Source organism: Lipophrys pholis, assembly GCF_963383615.2.
Source record: "Lipophrys pholis genome assembly, chromosome: 4".
Lineage (NCBI taxonomy): Eukaryota > Metazoa > Chordata > Actinopteri > Blenniiformes > Blenniidae > Lipophrys > Lipophrys pholis.
The window spans coordinates 8251221-8274913 of record NC_137637.1 but is presented as its reverse complement, the minus strand read 5'-3'; the positions used below and the strand labels follow the sequence as shown (position 1 = coordinate 8274913).

Below are 23693 nucleotides of genomic sequence, written 5' to 3'. Positions count from 1 at the left end.
TTCCATGTAATCCTCAAGATGGAATTATGATAAAAACAAAAAGGTGTGGGATAATTTCAGATCAGATGTATTTTCAAAAGGACTCATGAACCAAACTAATAGCTGAGAGCGAAAAGGAGCATTTGCTGCACCTCAAATAGGAATAACCCACATTCATATTGTTGATTAGTTGTTCCATTTATTCTGTTTGAAGTTACTGAATTTGAACAAGAGAGTTAGCAAGATGAACAATTTCTCTCGCCTAAGGATTTCAATACAACTCTAAACCAATCATGGCTCTGAAGGTTTAACTGGAGGTGAGATGCATCTTGAAAGGCTCATAACCACTTTACACTGGAGTGACACCATGTGGAAGAAGTGATGTACTGTATATTATATGCAGTTTGTGTCACAAGATGCATGTTTTGATACTGATAAACACCTTGTTTATTCCTAAAGGGGAAAAGTATGAGACCAATATGAGACCCAGATCATGAGGTCTGGTTTAAATACAGGTTGACTTATTTTGGCACCGTTTCCATGACAAAGTTTTCAAATGAAAACACAAAACTTTAGCTTTTTTGGGGGTTACACGACCATGGTGCTTGGGGCCACTGAAAACACAACTTTTTGAAAACAGTCCAACTGATCTCCATGGAAATAGGGGTAAATGCAACTTTTGTAAAACGCTGCTTCAGGTTCTGGTCACCACGGTCGTAGTAACAAGTAGTTCTGCACATGCTCAGTAGATGGGCAATCAGAACAATGTTTCCTTCGTGGTGTCATGACTCCCAGTCCATATTCTCATTGACTTGGTAGTTTTATTTTGACTGTCACCGTAATAATAATTCAACTTGGTCGTCTGTCCACGAGAATGTCTGTGTTCTCCTATTGTTAATGTTTAGAGCCCATTGTTCTCTATTGCCATGTTTCGACCGCACAAAAAATCAAAAAGCAGACCCCGACTGAAATTTGGGTCGCGTTTTCATCAGAGGGGAGCGTTAAAATGTAGGCGGGGTTTAGAGCTCCGCAGATATGTGATGTTGCATCAGTAATCTCAGCCAGGGCGACAGATCTGGATCTTATGAATCCTCTGTTGTTGTCTACATACTCCGCTTTGCACTAGTTGTTTAGTTATTTTATCTCTATTTTTTGCAGCCACAGAGCTGCAGCTGCAACTTCCGTGTTGGTTCCGAGAGTGCGCACGTTGCCCGGGCTTTGTGACACCGGTGCGCACTCAACAGAGGATTCATACAGCTGACATATTAAAATATTGAGGGTGTGTACAAAATCACTGACCATTCAGCAAACTGCTCCTCAGAACCGGACCTGCTCCATGGTCCTGTGTACCCTGATGGAGGGGTAGCGGGAAAGCATCCACCATTGGAGCGGTAATTTCGAAAATCCCAAATTCTTGCGGTGGAAACCATAACAGACTATACCAGTCCATTCCCGCACTTTTTGTGCGGTAGAAACACGCCTAATGTGTGGTTTCATTACAAAAACAAACAACAACACCCACTAGTGCCCTTACATGAAAACTGTTTCAGTGTTTCTGCAGTTGCCATGTAAATATTTCTTAGGTAGGGCTCTTCATTAATACCCCCCCCCCCCCCGCCCCACCTCCCCAATGATACATTATTGTAGTGACCACTGTGGAGTGAGGGGGGGCGGCGCAAAGGATGATGGGAAATACTCCTCGTAACTTTTTGTGTATGTGTGTTCTTTCTTACAGTCAGTTACAGTTTGTGTATTTGTGTGTCTTTTCTTCCGTGGGATTTATGTGCATTGTGTGTAACACCCTGAGCCAAGGTGAGGTGTCAGGTGAGCATGCCCCTCGGAGCAGGGCATGTTATGTGTGATTCAAATAAAGACATTCCTGAGCATTCCTGAGTCTCCTGGTCCCTGTATGAATACTACGGCACTACATTATAGTTCGTTGAAACGACTAGTGAATGGAGAACACTTATTAAGACTCTTTTGTTAACATACTTGTAAACAAATACAAGCAGATGCTTCATTAAGTCCTTTTTAGAAAATGAATGTGCTTTGGGGCTGGTTTACTTGAAATGACAGTTAGTCTGAGTTTAAGAAAAACAAAAGGTATATCAGGTATATTTTCAAACAACACATTAATTCATCTTTCAAAGCATTTTATAATGCTTTGAAAGGAACCTAAAAAAAATAACCACACTGGAGAAAGTTGAACCAGACCTGCAGGTATTCACCCACATTTCTTCTTTCAAACCTCTAAATTAGAACAGATGTGACAGAGATAATAATCAGAGACTCACAGCTTGTTGTCTTCATCTCAACATCTCGTAGAAACACGCGAGAACAACTCAGAACTTTTTTTTTTTAAACATATAATTATTGATTATCCGTTGGCAGAAGTATTAATACAGATATGCTCTCAGATTTCTTTTTTGTTTTTCCCCTCCCCCCCACCTATACATGCAAATGGCAGTACAAATAACACAAACATTAAAATTTTTTTATAATAAATAAATAATAAGAAGAATTAAAAAAATTACAGCAAGACAAATCAATAATAACAAAAAGGAAAGACAAGAGTAATTGAGGATATAATACCCTCATAGACACTTAAAAGCTTTTAAACAGAGAAGTACAACATGCAGAAAACATCCATTCCAACTTCACTACATAACTAAAGGTCCAGCTTATCCTTCAACTAGAGTTTCTTCTAGATCACCATTATGAATGAACTCCAATAGATTTTCCAATATCTTATAGAATTCAGTAGTTTTTTTCCTAATTACATAAGTTAGCTTCTCATATGCTCGACAGGAATTAAAATTTCTCAACCAAAAGCCTACAAAAAACTTTACTCTTCACAAATTGTCCCTTCACAATCTGAAATAGAGAGCTTTCTGAGCACAGTTGACCTGCCAAAATTAAAAGAAGAACAGATCCAAGGTCTAGAAGCTCCCATCTCAGTTGAAGAACTGCAGGAAGCTCTCCAGCACATGCCTGATGGTAAAGCACCAGGTCCTGATGGATACCCCACTGAATTTTACAAAGAATTATGGTCTTTACTCTCACCTATTTTTTTCAGAATAATTGAGGAAATTAAAGAATCTTCAACTCTCCCCCAACATATGAACTGTGCAAATATCAGTCTTCTTCTAAAACCGGATAAAGATCCCACACTACCATCTAGCTATCGGTCGATATCACTAATCAATGTAGATCTTAAAATAATTAGTAAAACATTAGCAATCACAACCCACATCATACACCCAGACCAAACTGGGTTTATCAAAGGACAACACTCCAATAACAATACACGTAGATTAATTAATCTTATAGACCACTGCCACCACAATAAACAAAAAGCCATTATCACCTCCTTAGATGCAGAAAAAGCCTTTGGTAGGGTAAATTGGAAATTTCTACTTGCTACACTACGGGAATTTGGATTTAGAGAAAATTACCTCTCCTGGATAAAAATACTGTATACCTCATCCAGTGCCTGTGTTAAAACCAATGACCAAATGTCCTCAAGGTTCAATCATGAGAGAGGCACCAGACAGGGGTGTCCACTCTCACCATCTCTCTTTGCAATTTTTATCGAACCACTAGCAGCAGCCATCAGACAGAACAATAACATAAAAGGAACACGAACAGCAAATGTAACACATAAAATATGTCTCTATGCAGATGATGTGCTAATTTTCCTGCAAAACACACAGACCTCTCTTCTAGAAACAATAGGGTTAATAGACAGGTTCTCCTCAATCTCAGAATATTCTATAAATTGGAACAAATCAGTCGTCTTGCCTATCAACTCTACATTTCAGCACACACCAAACACCCCACTAAACCCAGGGAACATCAAATACCTCGGCATTAACGTCTCAGCCAAACTCTCAGACTTGGTACACTTAATAAACTACACCCCCCTTATTAAAGCAATAGAGGAGGACCTCGCTCGATGGAGGACACTCCCAATTTCACTTATGGGGAGAGTAGCAATCATCAAAATGATGGTCCTGCCTAAAATTAACTACATCTCCTCAATGATCCCAACAAAACCACCAAAAACCTGGTTTAACACTCTTGATTCTCATGTCTCAAAATTCTTATGGAAAAACAAACCATCACGTATAAGTTTAAAAACACTACATAACACCAAGGACCAAGGAGGCTTAGAACTCCCAAACTTTTATAATTATTATCTGGCCAATAAACTACTTTATGTTGTAAAATGGATTAATCAGAAACCCTTAGATGAAGGCTGGCTAGACGTTGAAAAAACATTCTGTGAAGATCTCCAAGTCAGAGATCTTCCCTTCTTAGGTCCTATCATCAAAAAACACAGCTGCTTTAAAAGCATCACTATAAACACATTGCTGACAGCTTGGTGGGAATTTCTTAAAATGAATGGATCTTCACTCATTCCCTGCAAACTCACACCCATCTGGAACAATCCCGACATCCTGCAAAGAAAGAAACCAATAAACTTCCCAAGATGGCAAAATAAAGGAATAAGACACCTAGAACAACTTATCTCCAATAACTCTTTTATTCCATTTAATGAGCTAATAGAAACATATGGTATCAGTCAAAACAACTATCTGGAGTATCTTCAGCTTAAGTCAATAATACAAACTAAGTTCAAACTAGAACAGATTGACCTGAACTTACCTCAGATAGTGACAATGAAGATCTCAGCACCTAAACCTCTTGCTAAAATGATCTCAATCCTGTCAGGTTCAAATATCTCAATATCCCTTCCCACCTTCAAATGGGAAGAAGATCTCAACATCAACAGAGACCCAACGTTTTGGTCAGAAATCTGTACAATTAATTCAAAATGAGCAAAAACCCCAATATACAGCTCATACAATACAAGGTCCTTCACAGAGTTCATTACACAGGACAAAGGATGTTCAAGATGGGGCTTACTCCCACTAACATATGTTCAAACTGCACAGGTGATCTCCCCGATACCTATTTACACGCACTTTGGCTTTGTACGCCAGTCCAAACGTTCTGGCAAAAGATTTGTGAAGATTTATCGTTATGCCTGGGCCACCCTATTCCAGTCTCACCTTCCCTTTGCTTGTTAGGAGATCTCACAGAAATTAAAAAAGAAAAAAATGAGTCCCGCATGCTCCTGGTTTCCCTAAGCGTTGCAAAAAAGGCGATCCTCATGAACTGGAAATCCAAAAGTAATCTGAAAATAAAGTTATTTAAAAACTTACTTCTAGACCACATAACATTGGAGAGAATGTCTGCTTATAGGAAAAATCATTTGACACAATTTGAGTCCACATGGTCCCCAATAATTAAATACACCATGTAGCTCTGTGGGGGGGCGGTGGCTCCACCCCGGGGCTCTGGGGACCGTCAGTGGTTGGGGCGTCGTGGCTTGGGTGGTTGGCAGCTCTGCGGGCTCGGGGGGGGGGTCCTAGCATCTATACTGGGGTTCTGCGGCCTGGCCTGGGGAGTCCTGGCGGGTGTGTGTGGGGGGGGGCTCTGCTCTGGGCCGGGGGTGCTCCCGCTGGGGTGGGGTGGGGTGGCTGGGCGTCGGGCCCCGGCTGGGCTGTCGGCTGGGGGTGGGGCGTCCGGGCCCTGGGGGTGCGGGGCCTCCCTCTTTCTGGTGGGGGTGCCCGCTGCGGCGCTGGGGGTGGGTCCTCCCTCTGGCCCCCTCCCCCGGTGGGGCGGGTTGGATAACGTAATACAACAATGTAATAAAGTACCTTTATGGTCCTCACATTTAAAGCATGTGTCAGGGATGTTAGGGATGAATTTATTTAGTTTCTCAGGAGTTATGTAAATCCTTTTAATCCATTTATATTGAATTAATCTTAATCTCATGTTAATAGTCTGTGTTTGTGTCTTGGAACATATTATACCCCAATCAACATCTGATATATCTTCCTGCAGGTCTTGCATCCACTTCTGTCTTGTGCTGTCGGCATTCTCTTGATGATTTTCTTCCAACATGCGGTACATTTGAGAGACCAGCTCTTTCCCTAAGTAGTTCTGTGTGGCAAATTTCTCAAGTTCAGAAAAAGGTGGTTGTTTTGTGTTCTTCAAGTGCGAATAAATAAAACTTCTAAATTGGGGTATTTGAAGAAGCGATTTTGTGGAATGTCATATTTCTTCTTCAGCTCCTCAAAGGACATTAGATTGCCATCTTCATATAGATCCAAAATTTTCTGTATACCCTTATTAAACCATAATTTAAATCCCAGGTCTTTTTTCGCTGGACTAAAATTGCAGTTTCTCCATATCGGCGCATAACAGGACAACTCAGGGGTATCACCTATATATTCATGAACCTCAAACCAGATACTAATGGTGTTCATGACAACGGGATTAGTTACATTTTTCTTTAGCTTTTTAACCGGAGCCGAGTATAAAGGGGAATCCAGAGAGAGTTCCCCCTTTGAAGATGAGAGCTCAATATAGACCCAGGATGGTTTATGTTCTCCCGCAAACCAAAACATTGCTGCTCTCATTTGAGCAGCCCAATGAAAGGTGTAACCCCCCTCTGTCGTATGGCAAATATAAAAGAGAGCGTCCAAGTCTGGGCTTCCTGTTATTCCAAATAAAATTCATGATTAACTTTTTTATTCTTTTGAAGAACTTTAGAGGGGCAACTAAAGGAATTGACTGAAAAAGATATAGGAATTTGGGAAGTATATTCATTTTGATTGTGTTTATTCATCCAATTATAGAAAGAGGTAGGGTTGACCATCTAGTGATGTCTTCCAATATCTTAGTCAGCATAGGCTTGTAGTTAATTGAACTGAGCTGTTTTATCAACAGAGTTATTTTGATACCAAGGTTGACAAAGCCATCTACTGCATTTGCAAATGGATGAACTACCTTCGGATTCCTTCTCTCTTGTTCATTTAAAAACATAATATGGGACTTATTCATATTCACCTCAAAATCAGAGAAGCCCCTCACCAGATTAATCAGCTCTAAAAGAGCTGGCATTAATTTTGCAAGGTCTGATAAGAACAAGATAGCATCGTCCGCATTTAATACAAGACGATGTTCCTGCTCATTTATTCTGATTCCACTGACCAATGGGTGTGGTCTTATTGCTATTGCAAGGGGTTCCATAGAAATTACATAGAGAAGTAGTGAAATTGAAGAACCTTGTCTAACTCCACGAAATAACTTAAATGGTAAAGAGATCAGATCATTCGTACAAACACACAGATGCACAGGAGTCAGTATTAATGATATCAATCCATTTGCAAAAATACTCTCCAAATCCAAACCGCTTAAGAACCTCAAGCAGATAAGTCCACGAAACTTGGTCAAATGCCCGTTGTGCATCAAGTGATAATATAGCCTTATCTGAGGACCCTTCATTCAAAACAATTATGTTTAGGACTCTTCTAACATTGTGGAATCCTTGACAATTTATGACAAAGTCATTTTGGTCATGGTGTATTATAGAACTCAAAACACCATCCAGTCTCATTGCCAAGGCCTTAGCTATAATCTTGGCATCAGAGTTTAACAGGGAAATTGGTCTATACAACCCACATTCAGTTGGTGACTTCTCTGGCTTCAGAATTAGGGTTATCAGGGCACTCTGAAGCGAAGGGGGAAGACAGCCTTGCTCAAAGGACTCTCTGTACATATCTAATAAAGGGGTAGTTAATTTTTCTCGAAATATTTTATAAATATCAATTGGGATCCCGTCAGGACCACCTTTCATGTTAAGAATTGCATTAGACACTTCTTCTGGTCCCAATTCCTTGTCTCGGGCATTTTTATCCTCTTCAGACATACATGGAATATCCAATCCATCTAAGAAGACTGTCTTGTGTACTGTATTTGTAGGTTGGTTAGAGGAATAAACAGCCTTATAGAAGGAGGAAAAAGTTTAATTTATTTCTGTAGGATTTGATGTTAACCCACCCTGTTCATTTCTAATTATGCTAATAGCTCTTTGAGAGTCTAGTTTCTTAATTTGCCAAGCCAGCAACCTACCAGGTTTCTCCCCTTGGTCATAAAACGTTTGCCTAAGCCTTAACAGACTATTTTCTGCTTTCGCCATAGATAGCCCCTCGTATCTTGTTTTAAGAGCCAGCAGTTCTTGTTTTATTTGTGTTGAATTATCTACATCAATAGCCCTTTATAATTTATTCATTTTAGATTCCAGTTGTTTCATTTGTTGTTTAAATTGATTAAATTTAGAGCTAGTGTAACTTATCATTTAGCCTCTAATATATGCTTTGAAGGCCCCCCACCTAATATTTGCAGAGGTTTGATTTGTATTTGTAATAAAGTAATTATCGATGTGGCCTTCAATAAATTTTATAAAATCAGAGTCCAGTAGCCAGCTAGGTTGTAACCGCCATCTTGTGGACCTTTTAGTGAACTTCGAGTCTTTATAAGTTAGGGAAGTGGGGGCATGATCTGATAAAACAATACTGTCATAAGTACAATTTCCAACATTGGGTAATAAGGAATTGGAGATGAAGAAAAAATCCATTCGACTGTATGTCTTATGTGATGCTGAGTAACACATTTGGGCAATAGGCGTTCACCAGATTAATATTTTCACTTAATAGAGTGCCCTGCACTATCAAATATCTACTAGTTGTGTTTGTAGTAGTATTCGTTACTTGGAAAGGGACATTTTTATGAATCAGTGTCAGGACCCTTGTTTACCGTGAAGGAAAACAAGAAGCCATAACTTGGCCGGGCCACCTCCTTCGTATCTTAATTACATCCGCACTAAGTAAATGTGACTCCCGAATAAAAACTGTAGAGGAGTGAAATTGTTTGAGTCTAGTGAAAACTTGCTTTAATTTAGTAATATTCCACGAAGTCACCTTTAGATCTCCAGTTGGTTTCATCCAATAAAATTATGAAACAGAGTTTTGTATAGTAATGGCAACTCTATACAGAATGCTTTCTGCTTCAGCTTAAATGTTAAGGTAATGGTGTATTCATTCTTGGATCTGCATTGTAACTCCAAACAAAAGACAAGTACATCTACAAAACAAAACATAATAAAGATCTGCCATTGCAAGAACCCTTCGGCTTTTAATCATATTTAGCTTGTAACATCGCTACTGTACGAGCAGCGCAGCTCGTTAAAATGTCGGAGTGCAGGCTTACGTGATGCACCTGAACGCATCACAAACACCAGTCAGCTCCTGTAGTTAAATACCTGACCAACATCGCGCTCGGACAAAAACTCTCTCTTTTATTACTGAAACAGTTCAGAGAAATGTTAAAAGCACTGGAAGCGAGAAATAAACTGTGCAGTTGAAAGGTTTAAACGCCGCGTGACAGACATGTGGCTGCTGTGAGGGGGCCTGGCCAGCGAGTTCGGCAGCTTCTTATCGGAGTATGAACAGTCCTGCCGAAAAAGCTTTTATTCCAACAGCTGGCTGATGTCACTGCCGAATTTTCTTCTTGTGGGCTCAAAAAGGTAGTATGAAGGGGCCTATACAGAGGATATGAAGTCAAAGTAGGATATAAAGTAGAGAGAGAGAGAGAGAGAGAGAGAGAAAGAGAGAGATGGAGAGAGAGAGAGAGATTAACACTTCACATGTCATTGCTCTTTTTTTTTCTATGAAGCCAAGACAGCAAAAAGATTCCTTCGATGTCTGGGTTCCTCTTGAGTTTCATAGTCCTCCGGGTTTTTCTCAGCTTGTTCAGCATCTCCTAGGTGTTTCTCTGCAGGTTGGATGTCTCTAACGAACTTCTCTGCGTCCTCCGGCGTTTGGAAGTCATGGGTTTGTCCCTGTATCCACAAACGAAGCTTGGCAGGGAAGATGAGACTGTAGCGGAGATCGAGGGATTTTAGCAGTTCTTTTAGTGGATCAAATCTTCTCCTCCGACGGTGAAGTTCAACCGACAGATCAGGGAAAAACATCAATTGCTTTTCGCCATACATCACCTTTCCCTTGGTTCTAAATGCTCTCCTTACTCTGACTTTATCTTGGAAGTTGAGAAACTTTATGATGAAGACTCTTGGTGGCTGAGATCGGTTGGAAGTCCCAGTACAACCGGGGAGTCTGTGTGCCGCTTCAACAATCAACAGAGTTGAAAAAGTTGTAGCTCCTAGAAGTTCGAGTAGCCATTTAGTAATAAACCCAATAGGGTCATCAGACTCCACCCCAGTCGGTAAATTCACTAATCTTAGATTGCATCTCCTTGATCTATTTTCAATTTCGTCAATTTTGTTCGTCAGGATATCCATTTATTTAGTCAGTGTGGTGATTTTGCTCTTCTCCGAAACAACCGTGTCCTCCACGTCGCCTATGCGTTGTTCCGCCTCGTCCAAACGGCTCGCAAAGCCCTGCACGTCAGCTTTAACCTCATGAATCGCCTGCAGGCCTCCATCAAACTTTGAAGCAAAAGCGGTATTCATTGGGTCGAGTCTCTGGATAATGTCCATATTTTGAGAATTTTTGAAAGCAGACGAGTCTGTCGGGGACTGGTACTTACAGCGTTAGCGTTGTTAGCAGAGCTATACACAACTCACATGGCTAACACTCTTCTGTGAGCTAGCCGGGCTACTGATGCTAGCCAGTTCATTGTCCTCAGGAGTTTGATTTGAGTTCTTGTTGTTCTGTCGTTCTTTTACCATGTTGATGTAGTAGCCTACAAGAATACTATGTTCCAGTCGTTGGATTCGGGGGTTTTAATTTCGAAAAGGATATTTTAAAGGAGTTTAAGCCACTTTGACCAGGAGCTCACGAAAACACGTGCACTCAGCTCAGAGCCATAACCACGCCCCGAACAACCCAGAACTGACTTTAAGCCAATCACTGAGCCAGGGGTGATTTCAAAAGCGCCCCATCTCTGGACATGAAAGGATGCTGATTAGTTTAATTTTATGTCAGTCACTCTGGTGTTAATCAGTAGTTGGTGTGATTGGTACTAAGCCCCGCCTCCTCAGGGCAGCTTTCCTCATCGCCCCAGGCTGCTCACACACACAGAGACTACTAGAGAGAGAGAAATCAAGAAATCCACTCTTTTCTTGAAGATTATCTGTAGAAAATGAAGCAAATACAGTTCAGGGTCCATTGTTGGTTTGTTGGCTTAAACAAGAGAGTAGAGTTTATTCATATATTTTATATCTAAAAAAAAACCCATTCCACTTGCTTCCACCAGGGGGACGAAGTCCGAGCACCGACCAGACACCACTGATACATCGTTTTCAAAACTTAACAGTGTAAACGCAAAACCTCTCTGAAACGAAGATGGAAAAATTATGTGTTTTTGATTGAAACGTTATTGTGTAAATGGAGCCTAAATACTATAGTATTATATGCAAACTTCTGGTCTATGTAAGTATTTGTGAGAAAAACAAGAAAAACTGGATTTTCTTGTGATTTTCTTTTTACAGAAAAAGCTGGACAAAAGGTCAACTGTGGACACGTTTGGGCAACAGGGGATGATTGGTCACTCTGAATCTGTCAAAAAACCAATTCATGGCCTGCAGCTGCAATGTTGCAGGCTTCAACATGACCTGCAAAGTCTATGAAAAGTGCTACCTGCAGCTCCTGCTGCAGCAGGTGAGGTGGGAGAAAGGCAGCTGTCAGTCATGCAGCGCACCCTCGCATGTTGGTGTTTTGGTAGCCACACAGAAATGTAATGTTTGCATCCAACCTGAGGGTCTCTTTTTGTTTTCTTAATATTGCTATTTCAACCGAGCCTGGTAACGAAGGCGGGGACCTGTGGGCTGGAGACGCTGCGACGAGCAGCTGCCTAAGCCAATGGGAGACAGAGTTGAGGTTCAAAACGACCAATGGCGGGGCCGGGGCCGCGGGCTGCGCCTGTCAGGGTTAGGCGGGGGCGGGGCTTTTCGGCGCAGACCCAGCCTTCCAGGCCGCGGTGTTTGGCTGCACACAGGCTGCAGTTTCAGTTTGTTTTATTCACCATTTTGAAGCTGAAGGTAAAAAATAAAGAATATTTGCGTTTGGAGCACGAGCCGCGGCCGCACTTTTATTTTCACGCTTGAGCTGGGACGTTGGAGTTGTGCGTCACCCTCGCTCCCCCCTGGGTATTTTGCAGAGCGGGAATCTACACTTTCTTTTTTTCTTATCCATCCTTAACCTCCTCAGTATTCCTGCAAAATGTCCAGACCCGTGAGGTAGGTGTGCTAAACCCGTCCTCTCACCGCCGCTTCACTTAGCACATAACACGCAGCGTATCCCTCTACCACGTTGTCTTTTATGAGCAGACGAATGTTTATTTCATGAAAAAATAATGTGTGCGTGTGAGAGCGAGCGAGAGAGAGCGCGCGCGTCCCATTCTCGTGTGTGCAGAGTCGCTCTCTAACATGGATCCCAGCGGCGTGGACGGCTCGCCATGTCTGCTCGATGTCCGCCGCGTGTCTCATTTCAAACGTGATGGGCTTTGTTAGCGGCTTCATGGAGGCCGAGCGAAAATGGAGTCAGTGTGTTTTAACCAGCGAGTCCACGGCTCGCTCCAACCGGGCCTGGGAACAGGGTTGGCTGCGAATGAGAATATGGCTACCCCATTCATCCAGGGGAGGCTCCGACACGCTAATACCCCTCGCCCGAAAATGTGGGGGAAAAAAACTGGGGGTGGGGGAGTTGGCTTGTTACCGCGCAGACTGAGGCTCGTCGCCATTGCATCATATTTTCACTCCGTTACACGCATTTAAGATGATATTCGTAAACCAAAATGGGGAAAAATCGCGGTTTGTGCCCACATTTCAAGCGCCTGGCAGTAAATTAAAACGGCTGACTGATGTCAGAGGGAGGCGGAGAGCCGCCACACACACACCCTCCTCCGGCCCCAGAGCCCCCCCCCCACACACACACACACACACACACACACACACACACGCACACACGCACACGCACACACACAGGGCCCAGGAAGATCGCTCATGACGCAGTTTATCGCGAGATTTGATTTGATTAGGCTTTTAGGCTAACATGCAATAATCACTTGTTTACCTCATATTTTAATAACATGCTGTTCTGCTTGGTACTTAAATAGAACAGCAGGTTACTTAGTATTGTAATATTGTCTAGTACAATCAAAATCTTGAAGCTAATTTTGAGACTTTGATAGAATAGCACCTTGTCTTCTGGCCCCTTTTTGTCCCAGACTCGATTGACCTCTGAGAGCAACATTTAAGCACATGTTTTTCCAGAGCTCGCGGGTAATTGTGAAACTTTGCCTGATGTAATATTGGGCTGTTGTACCATCAATGTCTAGCAGTTTGATTGAACAAAATGAAAATGGGATATTAGGTAAATGTGCAATATGTCATGTTTACCTAATATTGTGTTGTTCTATCAAAATCTTGCAGTTTTTCATAGTACTTTGATAATAGAATAACAATATTCTATATAACATAAGATATTACACGTTTGCCTAATATCGGGCTATTCTACTACCAAAAACTTGCAGTTTATTGCAAGACGTTGTTCATAAAGCAGCACGATATTAGGTAAATGTGCGGTAATCGCACATTTGCTTAATGTAATAATGTACTCCAAATTGTGCGTTTTATCTTGAGACTTTAATAGAACTAGGGGTGGGAATTGATAAGATCTTATCAATATCAATGCCATTGTCAATTCTGCCTCTCAATCCAAATACTTATCAATTCTCCTAACAATTCCTGAGGGTTTTTTTAGGGGGAAATGTAGTTTTACACAGTTTTCTGCACCAAAAGGAACAATTTAATTTTTTCCAAAGTTGAATTATAATTTTTCCCTTAAAAAAGAACAGTCAAATATGTATTTGCCTTTATTAGATGCCCCCTGGAATTAATACTTTTTCGAATTTTGCGCTGTTGACAAGCTAACCCTCTCTGGAAGGTCGGAGACTGGAGAGGAATGTGGAAGTGACGTAGGAGGAGGAACTCCTCTCGGTCTGCAGGGAATGCTGTGTTTTTATATGTGTTGGAGCTTTTTTTGAGGGGATTTTCAACACAGAATGATCTAATACATAGACATACAGTAGTTATCCTCTACTTGATTGTGTATGTCTACACAGTAGACATAGCCTAGTAGATCGTTTACTATATGGTGTGAAACTGGAGGCTCATACATAAAGTGAAGGATCTACTAGCATATGTCTACACTGTAGGCTCGTTGAAGCAGACGTTCACTGCATGGGACAGATTGACGGCCGTCAATTTTATTTATTTATTAAAAGTCCCTCATTAGTCCTCCGACAGGACATTTCTTCACCAAATGGACCGTCTTCAGCAGCCACACAGTGCAGCGCTCTGGGGAGGTGATGGGAGGCTGAGGGTGTAGCTCAGGAGGTGATGGGAGACCAGGGGTTTAGCTCGGAGAGTCACAGTGCACGTTGTTTTGACTATCAGAGTAAACCGGTGTACCAGAGGAAAACGAGCACACACAGAGGGGTTCTTTCCACCGGAAAGAACCAGGTGCTAGTTCAGAGCCAGGGCCAGACTTTGCACCAGTTTTTTGTCTTTCCACTGCCAAAGCCCTGGCCAAACGGGGGCTAAACTGGTGCTATGCTGGCCCACGCGTAAAAATAACGCGTGGGAACGATATAAGTCGCTCCCTGAAGTTAATAATGCGAGGGAATGGGATTATATACTGGAGAGCTCCTCCGCTGTCAGTCAGCTACGTCGGATATAATTTAGAAGCAGTTTTCCATTGTCGTTTTTTTTTTCACATTTTTCATGGTAACATCATTGTAACTAACTTCACGTCCAGGTCTTGTTTCGCGTTCTGACCGCAGGCCGAGGTGCTGCAGCCGCTGCGCAATGCAGTGTGCGGCTGCATTGCGCTCTCGTCCGAGACGCTCCAATATTATTTTCTAACACAGAAGTCTTCTGGCTGTGAGGCGAGAGGCTGTGGACTCTGTGAATTCAGGACGTGGTGAGTGGAACATGTATTAACGGATCATATTATTTTGTTCACTTTAGACCTCTTCACCTCCATGTTTTCTCGTGGTTGAATGAGGTCTTGTGGTTGAATGTTTACTGTTAACACACCTTAATGAGTGGACAACCTGCAGAATGTGGACAACGGACAGGTTTTCCTGGCAAATTTCAAGCTGAGCGGACACTAAAACGGCCCAAATACTTTGGCTGGACCCGATTATTGGAATATTCAGACGTTGTGGTGGTGTCAGGAGATTAGTTTTGAGTTTTGCTTCCCCGCAGTATGATGCTGCTCTGTGAAGATCCCCTCCGTCAGCCCCTATGTGCTCTCCACAATGTGCTTCTGCAGATTGTGCACGGGCCGCGGGTGCGCACATTAGGGATGGGAATCGAAAACTGGTTCTGACTTAGAACTGGTTCCAATTGATCAATTCCATCAGAATTGTACACCTTAAATGTGAATTCTTCTTGATGATTGATTTCGCAACACGACGTTAAGTCGCGTTACGGTACGTTGCATTACGTCACACACTCTGCGACGCAGACCTCCTTCAACCAGGAGAAAACATGGAGAGGAAGAAGCGGTCTAAAGTGGGACACGATAAACAACAAAATAATACGATACGTTAATACATGGTCTACTCACCACGTCCTGAATCCAGAGTCTACAACCTCTCGCCTCACAGCCAGAAGTTCACAGTTAAAAAATCAGTGCAAATCCCTGCAGGAGTCTTTCTGTGTGGAGTTTGCATGTTCTCTGTGCTGTGCTGGTTTTCCTCCAGTACTCCAGTTTACTCCGATAGTCTAAACAATCTGTATCGTTACTCCCTGAGCTACACCCCCGGCCTCTATCACCAACCCAGAGCACCACGCTGTGTGGCTGCCAAAGACGGTCCATTATGGTGAAGAAATTTCCTGTCGGAGGACTAATGAGGGACTTTTAATAAATTAACTCTGCTGTCAATCTGTCCCGTATAGTGAATGTCTGCTCCAACGAGCCAACAGCGTAGACATATTCTAGTAGTCCTTCACTGTATGTGTGAGCCTCTAGTTTTCACACCATCTAGTAAACAATCTACTAGACTATGTCTACTGTTTAGACATATACAATCTAGTAGAAGTGTACTACTGTATGACTATGTATTAGATTCCTCTCCAGTCTCCGACCTCCCAGAGAGGGTTAGCTTGTCAAGAGCGCAAAATTTGAAAAAGGGAAAATTCCAGGGTGCATCCAACGAAGGCAAATACACATTTGACTGTTCTTTTTTAAGGGAAAAATTATAATTCGAGTTTCAAGTTTGGAAAAGATAAAATTGTTCCTTTCGGCGCAGAAGACTGTGTAAACTACTTTTTCCCCCCCCTCAAAAAAATACTCAATCGTTAGAAGAATTGATAAGGAATTGGATTGAAAAGCAGAATTGACAATGGCATTGATATTGATAAAATCTTATCAATTCCCACCCCTGGCGCACATGATTGTATCCATACTACACTCTTGGCTCACTTCTGTGGGCGTTCCGTAACGTAACGATCCCGAAACTATATCCACTTCTGCGTTCTCCACCTTTCCTAAAGTAGTTTATGTTTCACTTCAGGAGTTCTGAGCCGTCTGGCTCTTTATTTGCTTTTAAATTGTAATCGTTCAAACAGGGAGACGGAGGATCTCTTCACACAAGCGGCCAGTAGGCTCTGACACATGGGGGGTTTGGCACGCACAGGTCGTGTGGTCATAACATTTGGGCTGCACGGTAAAACGCAGAGGGTCGGAGCGGACCCTAGCGCACAGGGTGGATGACGATTTTGAAGCCTCGTGTACTCTGCACACGAAAGTTTCACGTTAACAGCAGAAAACATAAGGCACGTGGGCCAAAACAGACCAAGAGGCTCCAATCTGGTCCCACAAACTCACCAAGCAAGGTGGCTATATAATTTATACAAGTTTTTGTTTTGACATTTCATTGTATTTTGGCACAGATTCTGACAATCTGAAGACACCAACGAGCGTCAAGGCGACGTGATTGAGTCCATATCGGTTACTGTGGGAGACGGCAGAATAAAGACTTTAGATCTGATGTGATAATACATGTTCCACTCACCACGTTTTGACTCCACAGGGAGTCCACAGGCTCTCGTCTCACAGCCAGGAGGTCCCAGGCAAATCCTGGAAGGAGCCTTTCTGTGGGAAGTTTTCATGTTCTCTCCCTGTGTGGTTTTCCTCCGGTACTCCGGTTTACTCTGATAGTCCAAACAACCTGCACCGTGACTCCCTGAGCTGAGCGACCTCCATCAGAGCGCCACGCTGTGTGGCTGCTGAAGACGGTCCAATTGGTGAAGAAATCTTCCGTCATTGGACTGAGGGACTTTTAATCAATTAACTCTGCTGTCAATCTGTCCTGTGTAGTGAACGTCTGCTTCAACGAGCCTACAGTGTAGACATATGCTAGTAGATCCTTCACTATATGTCTGAGACTCCAGTCTACAGCATATAGTCGACGATCTACTAGAGTATTTCTACTGTAAACATACACAATCTAGTAGAAGTCTACTACTATATGTTTATGTATTAGATTCTTCTGTGTTGAAAATCCCCACAAAAAAAGGTAAAATCTAACTATGTTGAGATTGTAATCATTTTCAGTACAATCTGTTTGAGCTTGCAAAAATATAGACAATTTCATTACATACACTGTGACCACAACAAAGAAAAACTTTCACGTGTAAATTTAAAGGTAGTTATAGCAATATTTGACCAGTCTGGTCCGCTCAAGATGAAACTGAAACGGGACTGTTTGTGGTCCCAGGAGTAAATTAAATCTTATTTAACAATTATTTTGTATAGTGTGTGTGTGCGCGTGCGTGCGCACACTGAGTCTGAAGCTAAAAGCACTATTGGCAGAAGCTTTGTTTAGCTAGAAATTATTGTAAAACTCACTTATTGAATCAAAATTCTTCTCAGAATGACTTAAGAACTTATTTAAACTTTATTCAGTCATAACAACAACAAAAAAACAATTACACTCTGCAGTCTTAAACAACTTCACCTGGATTTTGTGGCAAATAAAAAAATAAATAAAAATGAAACCCAGTGAATCACTTTGACTATAAAAAAACTACAACATAAACAGTATTCAGTAAAACCAATCAGAAGAACCCAATTCCCAATTGCCTTTTAGGGGTGCTGTGACTCACCAAACACAACAAAAACACAGAAGAAGACAGACCACATAGAAACTTAGAAGTAGACTTCTGCATATAAACACATAAACTACTTTTATAACTCTAGTTTTATAGGTCTATGGCACCTCTCCGCCTGCTTCTAGCTTCTGCAGCTCGATCGGAGCTTGTAGTCCGTGATTGTTATGGTTATTAGGTGACGTTGCGGACCGCGGTGGGGGGAGGAGGGGGGCGATTACGGGATCTTTTGTCCACGGATGAACGTCTTTGCTGAGCGTACCCCGCCGCATGTTTACTTTTTAGATGTCTTATCACATTAGTTGTGTTGAACGAAGCTCTGGTGCTCCACCTCTCGGGACTGTGGCAAAGCAAATAGTACAAATGACCACTGGACTGGTTTTGTTGTCAACCTTAAAATACCTCCAGACTGCTGACATTTTATCCACTCAATGGCTTCAGGCTGCTAACCTCAGTTTACGGAAGGTCGCAAACGGGGCTCGCTTTATGGCAGCTGACGTGAAAAAGTGGTTTTTTTGTTGTTGTTTTTTTTAGATCGGCGGGGTGATCGGCTGGATTTGCCGATTCCCGATCACTCACAAATCACCAATATTGGCCCCGATCGATATCTACCGATCGGATCGGGACATCCCTACATGTTTTTTATTTTGTTGTTTTGAATGTTTGTTGTTTTATTGAAACCGGAGCGGTTGTTTGGCTTTTTTACTTTTTCCGTAATTCTTGTGACGATGCAATGTGAAATTATTTGAGCAAAATATGACCAACACAACCCAGATAATACATTGACAGATGTACTTTCTTGATCCCCTGTAGGAAACTGCATTACAGTAGCATAGACAGCAGAAATGGTGTAATGAACATACAGTATTTTGTAGTAGTAACAGTAATTACTGTTCAACACGATTAGGAAAGCGATGTTATAAGAACATAATGTAAGTTCCTGAATATTTTAATTATCAATATTATATGACATTCTGTGTGTAAAGGTGTAGGAAAAGCAACTATACAAGAATATGGGAAAAAAATATTACAATGCGATTGACATACTGAACAAAAATATAAATGCAACACTTTTGCTGACAACCTGTTCAACTCTATGCGAGGGAGATGGGTTGCACTGTGTGAGGCAAATGGTGATCACACCCCATACCCCCCAATAAAGCAAAACTGCACAATTCAGAGTAGCCTTTTATTGTGGCCACCCTAAGGCACACCTGAGCAATATTCATGCTGTCTAATCAGCATCTTGATATGCCATACCTGTAAGGTGGGATGGATTATCTTGGCAAAGAAGTGCTTACTAACACAGATTTAGACAAATCTGTCAACAACATTTGGGAAAAATAGGCCTTTTGCATACATAGAAAAAGTCTTGGATGTTTGAGTTCAGCTCATGAAAAATGGGAGAAAAAACAAAAGTGTTACATTTATATTTTTGTTCAGTGTACACTACCGTTCAAAGGTTTGGGGTCACCCAGACAATTTTGTGTTTTCCATGAAAAGTCACACTTTTATTTACCACACGAGTTGTAAAATGAATAGAAAATGGAAGATTGACAATAGAATTGACAAGGTTAGAAATAATATTTATTTGAAAAAAAAATTTCCTTCAAACTTGGCTTTCATCAAAGAATCCTACATTTGCCGCAATTACAGCATTGCAGACCTTTGGCCTTCTAGCTGTCAATTTGTTGAGGTAATCTGGAGAAATTTCACCCCACACTTCTAGAAGCTCCTCCCACAAATTGGATTGGCTGGATGGGCACTTCCTGCGTATCAATAGTCAAGCTGCTCCAACAACAGCTCAATGGGGTATAGATCAGGTGACTGCGCTGGCCACTCCATGACAGCTTCTTCTCTCAATACTTCTTGCACAATTTGGAGGTGTGGTTTTGGGTCATTGTCCTGTTGGAGGATGAAATTGGCTCCAATCAAGCGCTGTCCACAGGGTATGGCATGGCATGGCGTTGCAAAATGGAGTGATGGCCTTCCTTATTCAACATCCCTTTTCCCCTGAACAAATGTCCCACCTTACCAGCACCAAAGCAACCCCAGACCATCACGTTACCCCCACCTTGCTTGACAGATGGCGTCAGGCACTCTTCCAGCATCTTTTCAGTTGTTCTGCGTCTCACAAATGTTCTTCTGTGTGATCCCAACACATCAAACTTCGATTCCTCTGTCCAATGTCAGTGTTCTTTTGTCCATATTAATCTTTTTCTTTTATTGGCCAATCTCAGATATGGCTTTTTCTTTGCCATCTGCCCCGAAGGCCAGCATCCCAGAGTCGCCTCTTCACTGTAGATTTTGACACTGGTGTTTTGCGGGTACTATTTAATGAAGCTGCCAGTTGAGGACCTGTGAGGCATCTATTTCTCAAACTAGAGACTCTAATGTACCTATCTTCTTGCTCAGTTTTGCAGCAGGGCCTCCCACTTCTCTTTCTACTTTGGTACGAGCCTGTTTGTGCTGTTCTCTCAAGGGAGTAGCACAGACCGTTGTAGGAGATCTTCAGTTTCTTGGCAATTTCTCGCATGGAATAACCTTAATTTCTAAGAACAAGAATAGACCGTCAAGTTTCACATGAAAGTTCTCTTTTTCTCATTTTGAGCGTTGAATCGACCCCACAAATGTGATGCTCCAGATACTCAACCTGCTCAAAGGAAGGTCAGTTTCATAGCTTCTCTAACCAGCTAAACTGTTTTCAGCTGTGCTAACATGATTGCACAAGGGTTTTCTAATCATCCATTAGCCTTCTGACACAATGAGCAAACACATTGTACCATTAGAACACTAGAGTGATAGTTGCTGGAAATGGGCCTCGATACACCCATGTAGATATTACACCAAAAACCAGACATTTGAAGATAGAATAGTCATTTACCACATTAACAATGCACAGAGTGTATTTCTGATTAGTTTAAAGTTATCTTCATTAAAAAAAACCAGTGCTTTTCTTTCAAAAATAAGGACATTTCTAAGTGACCCCAAACTTTTAAACGGTAGTGTATATATTTTCTTAAAGCTCTCATATTGTACAGTTTTTCAACTATTTCATATTCTTATGTCCAAAAACGTTGTCTTCAAAGTTTATTGCCCCAAATCCAGTGTTTCTTTGATTTTCAGCCATTTATAAAGTCAATCAAATCAAGCTGTATTGAGAATATGCTCTGTCAGTCTCTACCTACACCATGCCCATCTTATGTTGACATTAGTGTTGTCACAATACCAACATTTTGGCATTTTGGAGTCGATACCAATACCACCATGTACTTCGATACTTTCAAAACGTTTTGATACTTTTCCAAATAAAAAGAGAACACAAAATATGTCATTAGATACAGCCTGTTTTAAGAAGGACCAATGTCTTTAAATGGCATGTTGCTATGCAGTAATCTTTATAACATTAAATGGCTAAAATAAAATATTTTCATATTCTATTCTTTTATATTTATAATACTAATATTTATAATAGCTTTTTCCAGAGCTAGTTTTTCATTGGTATATAAGTTATTACCTGTCGTTCTTTGAACTCCTTATGCAGGACTGGGTGCTTGTCCTTCAGGACTCGGCTGTTCAAAACTTGGTTATCGTTTAACCAGCCGTTAAATGCATTTAACCGACCGTTAACTTTAACAGCACTGTTATCTTGTTGTTCAAAACTCGGTTAACTTTAGCCGGGTTTTATCTTGACATTAAAGTTAACGCACCTCCAGACCTCCGCTAACTTTTTAACAGGGTGGTTAACTCTCACTATGCCGTTCACTGGCAGCGCTGCATTCATGATAAAGTGTACCGTGGACTTAACTATGATATAGGTCAATACTGTAATGAAGAGTTACACCTTTATGGAGCCCCGGAGTGGCCATAGAAAAAAACAAACTATAATTAATCATATATATATATATATGATTAATTATAGTTTGTTTTTTTCGAGAGCTGTATATATCTATATATATATATATAGATATATACAGCTCTCGAAAAAATTAGGAGACCAATGCAAAATTATCAGTTTCTGGAGGATCGGTGATGATCTGGGGGGGCTTCAGCATTGGGCAGATTCGTCTTTGCAAAGGACGCATGAATCAAGCCACACACAAAGTTATCTTGGAAGAAAACTTGCCAGCAGGACAATGCTCCATGCCACAGAGCTAGGTCAATTAAGGTGTGGATGAAGGACCACCATATCAAGACCCTGTCATGGCCAGCCCAATCTCCAGACCTGAACCCAATTGCAAACCTCTGGAATGTAATCAAGAGGAAGATGGATGGTCACAAGCCATCAAACAAAGCTGAGCTACTTGAATTCTTGCGCCAGGAGTGGAATAAAGTCAACCAAGAACAATGTGAAAGACTGGTGGAGAGCATGTCAAGACGTATGACAGCTGTGATCAAAAATCGGGGCTATTCCACCAAATATTGATTTCTGAACTCTTCCCAAGTTACAACATTAGTATTGTGTTGTTTTAAAATGAATATGATCTTGCTTTCTTCGCATTATTTGAAGTCTGAAAACATTGCATCTTTTTTGTTATTTTGACCATTTACCATTTTCTGCAAATAAATGCTCTAAATGACAATATTGTTATTTGGAATTTGGGAGAAATGTTGTCAGTAGTTTATAGAATGATACAAAATGTTCATTTTACTCAACCACATACCTATAAGTAGTAAAATCAGAGTAACTGATAATTTTGCAGTGGTCTCGTAATTGTTTCCAGAGCTATAGAAATTAGATAATAATTAGTTATCTCAAATTAATAACACCAAGTATCTATCTCGTTCCCTCCTATTATATTTTTTCACCAATGCTTCCATCCGTCATATTTGCTATTATGGAGCTTTGAGATCAAGTAATGCGGACCACAGTAGATATTGGTGTTCTCTAACTAAAGCATGTGAAATACAGACACGTTAAACTCATCTTGTTCCAAAAAGAGAGCCTCTATTTCTCAGTAGCTTCGAATGACATATTCTCTCTTTACCATAAATAAATGAGCTTTGGGCTTATTTTTCAGCATTTGAGCATTGCATGGTGAATTTCTGCCCTTTTCACTTTATTTCTGGATGTGTCTTATCAAATGCTTCAACATCAGGAGGAATGGAGGTGTACAATGATGGAACACAGCTCTACAGCCGTTTCCAATAGCAACCTACATAAACACATGCTGATCGACAAAAGTTCTCTTTCACATGAAGCGCCATTAAAAGTCACATTTTATGGCAAAAAATCCAAGCTTTCATTTGCAGTAGTATGTAGTTTGTTTAGTAGTTACTGATGAACCAAAAGTATGGCTTTATTCTAAAGAAGTGCTGTGGAGCGTCTCATAGCGGAGCAACGCATCCTCGTACAGACATCTCTCTTCGTGGATCTCGTGGCCTGAGATTAAATTATCTCGTTCCCACGCGTTATTATTTTTCTCTATGGCCATGTACAGTTAACTTTCTATATTGTTTTCTCGGGTCAAAATTGAAAAACGATGAGGCAACATGATGCCTCATCTGATCATCCAAGCTCAGTTTTCATGTTCCACTTTAATATTTTGGTAGCAGCATTGTTTGTCATGTTTCATGGTAGTTTTACAGACGAGATAAAAACACTGCGCGTGTGTGTGTCCACCACAATGTTTAAGACAAAACATGGAAGCACTGAGAC

General features: G+C 41.3%; 1 protein-coding gene across 1 annotated transcript in view; it reads left to right on the top strand.

Annotated features, from left to right (window-relative positions):
* Nucleotides 1–11816: 11816 nt before the first annotated feature.
* Nucleotides 11817–23693, top strand: part of nucks1a (nuclear casein kinase and cyclin-dependent kinase substrate 1a) — a 57835-nt gene continuing 45958 nt past the window's right edge. Inside the window, exon 1 of the mRNA XM_080461238.1 lies at nucleotides 11817–12091. Coding sequence (XP_080317364.1) covers nucleotides 12075–12091 — 17 coding nt within the window. The 5' untranslated portion in view covers nucleotides 11817–12074. The remainder of the gene's footprint in view (nucleotides 12092–23693) is intronic.